The following is a 4,489-nucleotide window of genomic DNA, read 5'->3' on the forward strand; positions in this document are numbered from 1 at the left end:
ATCAATTGATGAGTTCAATTATTTGTAACTAAATTTATTATTAAAATTGAAATCATTTAGAAAAGATTTTTTGATTAAATTGATATAATTAAAAGTTTTTACTAAAATTAATAATTAACATAAAAATTTTGAATTTTTTTATTATCATTTAACTTTATTTAATTATGTAAATATATGAGTACGTTGAGTTATATTAAAGAATAAAATTAATATATAATATATAATTATAACAATATATTTTTAAATGATATAATTTAATTTTTTATCAATATATTTACTTTATATATTTTTTTTTTAAAATACTTTAATTTTTTAATTTTTAATTTATATTAAATAGAATTATACAGACACACACACAAAAGAGATGAAGCATTGGGATTGGCTAAAATACTCTAGCAATTTAATAGTACAATGAATGATTAAATTTAATTGACTATTATAATTTTTTTGTTAATATTTTTCAATAATTTTAATTCTAATACAATTATGATTCAAAATTTTAATATATATATAATTTATATAATTAAACATAGAAAATATTAAACTCTAGTTTACTATGTGCCATATTCTTTTTTCTAACAAACGATTACTTAATAAATTAGCAATTTATTAAAATTCTTTTTTACCAAATTTTAATTAAAATTCTTCATACCGTTAATTATTATAAAAGTTAATTGATTATTCATAATAATTATTATTATATTTATTTGTTATTTAATACTAATTATTTATAATAATAATTATTATTATTGTTTGCTCAAATTGATTTGTGATTGAAAATTATATTAGAAAATTATCAATAGCAAAATATTCATATGTAAAATTATAATTTTATAATTACAATTATAATTATAATTTCAAATTTTAAAAGTTTAGAATTTAATATCACACATTAATAATATAAAAATTAAATAAATCATATGCATATATTACAAAACTAAATTGGCATAGAGTTATGGTAATATTAGTATTTTTATTTATTTATTACATATTAATAATTAAATTTAATTATAATAAATAACTTTCCACGAAAATGTAATCTAATTAAAATAAAATAAATTTTAATTTAATAGATATTTTATAATTTTTAATTTAATAAATGTTTATTTATAAAATTAATTAAATTAACATTAATATTATAATGTAATTTAACATTTAATATTTATATGTAAATTATAAAAAGAGTAATTGAAAAATGTGCAGGGATAAAATTATTATTGTTATTATTATAAGATAGAGTTTTTAAGCCAAAAATTGTTTTAAATTTTTATTATAAAATTTTATAAAATTTAATATTTTAAAATATTATAGTTTTCAAAATTTTTATATTTAATAAATTATATATTTTTTTAATTAAGTGATATTAATTTTATACAATATAGTAAAAATTATATATGAATAAAATTAAATTATAAATACTAATAGCGAGTACAAATATCGTAAGCTAAATAAATAAAAAAAACTAGCCCTAGATAAAAAGCTAGTAGCCTGCTACTTGGGATAGGAAAGTTCAAAATTAAGATCGTAGATTTTTTTTTCAGTTTGTTCTAAAGCCACCATGGTTTTGGTATTTTTTGAAGCCATTCCTGGGTTTGCTTTCTTTTTAATCAGTTTTAACTTGGAATTTAGCAGTTATTTATTTGCAAATTTTACAGGAATATTTTGAGGAAATCTATGTCACAGGTTTGGTAGAACAAAAAGCTGATGCTGTGCAACTTTTTATTTGGTTCCCTAATATCTATACAACCAGGAAGACAATGACCTTTATTATCAGCAAATAAATACAAGGCAAGATGAAAAGGGAAGATTAAGTTAGAAAATAAAATCAAGTTAAGGAAAATAAAAAAAAAAAGAAAGAAAGAAAGAAAGAAAGAAAGAAAGAAAGAAAATCAGCGGCCCCCTGAAAGAAGGGACTCTGCTACAGAAGATGAATGCGAGAGTGCCATGTTCATGGAGAATTCGCTAAAACCTTCAGGGCGTGCAAATGTTAGGCCACTCGCAGAGAGGCCAAGCGATGACAATTCTGGAAGAGGAATATCACACTCTAAGAATTGCAGAACTTGGCGCATGCTTGGTCTAGCTTCAGGAACTGCATGTGAACACAATAAACCAAGTTTTAACACCAATTCCACCTCTTCTGGTGCATAATTTGGACCCAAATTTGGATCTCTGGCCTCAAGAATTTCACCTCTGACCCAGAAGGAAAACACCCAATCAAGCAAGATTACATCATTTGCTTGTTCTCTTCGCTCTATTGGCCTTCTCCCACAAGCAACCTCAAGTAAAAAGGCACCAAAGGCATACACATCAGTCTTTGTTGTGGCCTTTCCAGTTCGAGTGTGTTCAGGAGCGAGATAACCAAGAGTACCAACAATATGAGTAGTTTGAGGATCTGTTCCATGGTCATATAATCTAGCAAGGCCAAAATCTCCCAATCTTCCATTCAATTCACCATCAAGCAAGACATTGCTAGCCTTGACATCTCTGTGAATCACAACTTGCTCCCATTCTTCATGCAGATAATACAGCCCTGAAGCTACACCTTTTATGACTTTAAATCTTTGGCTCCAATTCAGGGTGACCCTTGGTTGGTCATACAGGTACTTGTCCAGACTTCCATTGGGCATGTAATCATAGACCAAAATTAGTTCTCCTTCGCGCCGGCAATAGCCCAAGAGCGTTACTAGGTTCCGGTGACGAAGCCGACCAATACTAACAATTTCTGCTACAAAAACCTTCATTCCTTGTCTTGTTTCATGGGACACCTTTTTTACTGCAATCTCAATCTTGGAAGATGGCAACACCCCTCTATAAACCCTACCAAATCCGCCACTACCCAATAGTTCCTTGTCTCTAAATCCTTTAGTGGCGATGTACAAATCCTTGTATTTGAATCTGTGAGGCCCATAGTCAAGCTCCCAATCTTCAAGCACTTCTGCAAACTTCCGTTTCCATCTTATGAAATAAACTAAACCTGATATTACTATGAAAACCGCACTTACAGAAATTGTGGGCACCCCAATGGTTAGAAATTTTGATCTCTCCTTTGGTCCAATTCGCGGAAGCTTAGGAAGTTGAGCAAGATCTAGTGCTTGAGCTTGGCCATTCATCTTATAGCTCCAACCCAATACATAATTAGATGTTAGGATAGAGGCTGTAGATGATGAGAAACCAACGTACATGGTATCTCGCAGGAATGGTGACAGATCAAGAACTACAGACAGAAGTGGAATACTGGGTTTACCAATATTAATCGGAGCTAAAGTGACATTAAGTTGCTTTGTTGCACCATCATATTCCACCCAAATTTGCATTGGATGGCTGCTAGCAAGGGTCAAGTTTGTGAGCCTACCGCTGGAATTAGTATAATATCCTGCTGGGGCAGCTTCAGAAGACCTTAACCCATTAATATCTATTCCAACATGATTATCATTGATATCACCGAATTCACTGCCATAGCTATAGACGGTGTCAAGCTCCACTGCAACAACATGGTTGGTATCATTACCATTGTTGGTATCATTAAACAGCCCAAGGAACTGGCCCGCAAAAGATCCAGGGATGCCTTTTGTTGGTGCAATCACAAAGGCAATCCCTTGACCAATAACACTTGCAATTTGAGGTACGATAGCAAAGACAAAGGTAGTAGAAAAGGTGAAAACAGAGCCATTTGAGTTCTTGAAAGTTATTGGGTGTGGAAAAAAGGCGTGACCCTTTTGCTGCCTGGTGTGATTGGTAAGCCTCAGAAGGCCGCTATAGGTGATCTCAGCCGTACCATCAAGGCTTAGATTAGCAGATCGAAAGCCATTGTAGAGGAAACTGAGATCTTCGGAAGCTGCTAAGCAAACCAAGAGGGACACCAAAAGGACTGCCTTGAATAACATGTCTTTTGCCCTCGCATAAACCAATTTTCTTCTTCTTAAATGTTTGTTTTAACCCTCTTAGGCTGCTTGCATCTGACCATGAAATTCGCAAAGGAAGCAAGCAGCGAAACTGGGTAGAGTAGTCAATTCCGCGAGGTAACACTACATTAATTCCATTGACCTTTTTTTCCACGGTTCAGCTAATCTGTCAATTATGCCGCGAGCACAAACATTGAAGTTTCTTGGGTACTAATAATTCTGACGTCAGATGCCATTAATTACAGGACGACGTTTGATTAGCGGCAGATTGAAAACATAAAATAGGATCAATTCACTCTGTGCATATATATATATATATATTTTGATACTCATTCACATAATAATTGGTGATGAAATTATAGCACGGTCTAGTATGCCACTTCATATATATGATCTAATGTATAAATTTAATAAAACGAAGAAAAGTTAGCCTCTAATTCATTAAATTGTTAGTTAATTAATTTTACTCTGATACTGCACTTCTTTATTTTTTTAGAAACAAAAATTATTTGTGAATTATGCTGGTATGTGTTAATTTTATTATTTGGAGCATCATATCATAGGTATGACATGATATATTAGGTATA

General features: G+C 30.6%; 1 protein-coding gene across 1 annotated transcript; it reads right to left on the minus strand.

Moving 5' to 3' along the window:
- Positions 1 to 1,737: 1,737 nt before the first annotated feature.
- Positions 1,738 to 3,950, minus strand: LOC110646752 (L-type lectin-domain containing receptor kinase IV.1-like). The gene has a single exon (XM_021800294.2). The coding sequence runs from the start codon at positions 3,882 to 3,884 to the stop codon at positions 1,890 to 1,892; it is 1,995 nt and encodes a 664-aa protein (XP_021655986.2). The 5' UTR covers positions 3,885 to 3,950; the 3' UTR covers positions 1,738 to 1,889.
- Positions 3,951 to 4,489: the final 539 nt, after the last annotated feature.

This window comes from Hevea brasiliensis, chromosome 3 (genome assembly GCF_030052815.1).
Source record: "Hevea brasiliensis isolate MT/VB/25A 57/8 chromosome 3, ASM3005281v1, whole genome shotgun sequence".
NCBI classification, from domain to species: domain Eukaryota; kingdom Viridiplantae; phylum Streptophyta; class Magnoliopsida; order Malpighiales; family Euphorbiaceae; genus Hevea; species Hevea brasiliensis.

Bases quoted from the DNA above. Each gene is read 5' to 3' on its own strand.
- LOC110646752 (XM_021800294.2), bottom strand. From the start codon at position 3,884: ATGTTATTCAAGGCAGTCCTTTTGGTGTCCCTCTTGGTTTGCTTAGCA.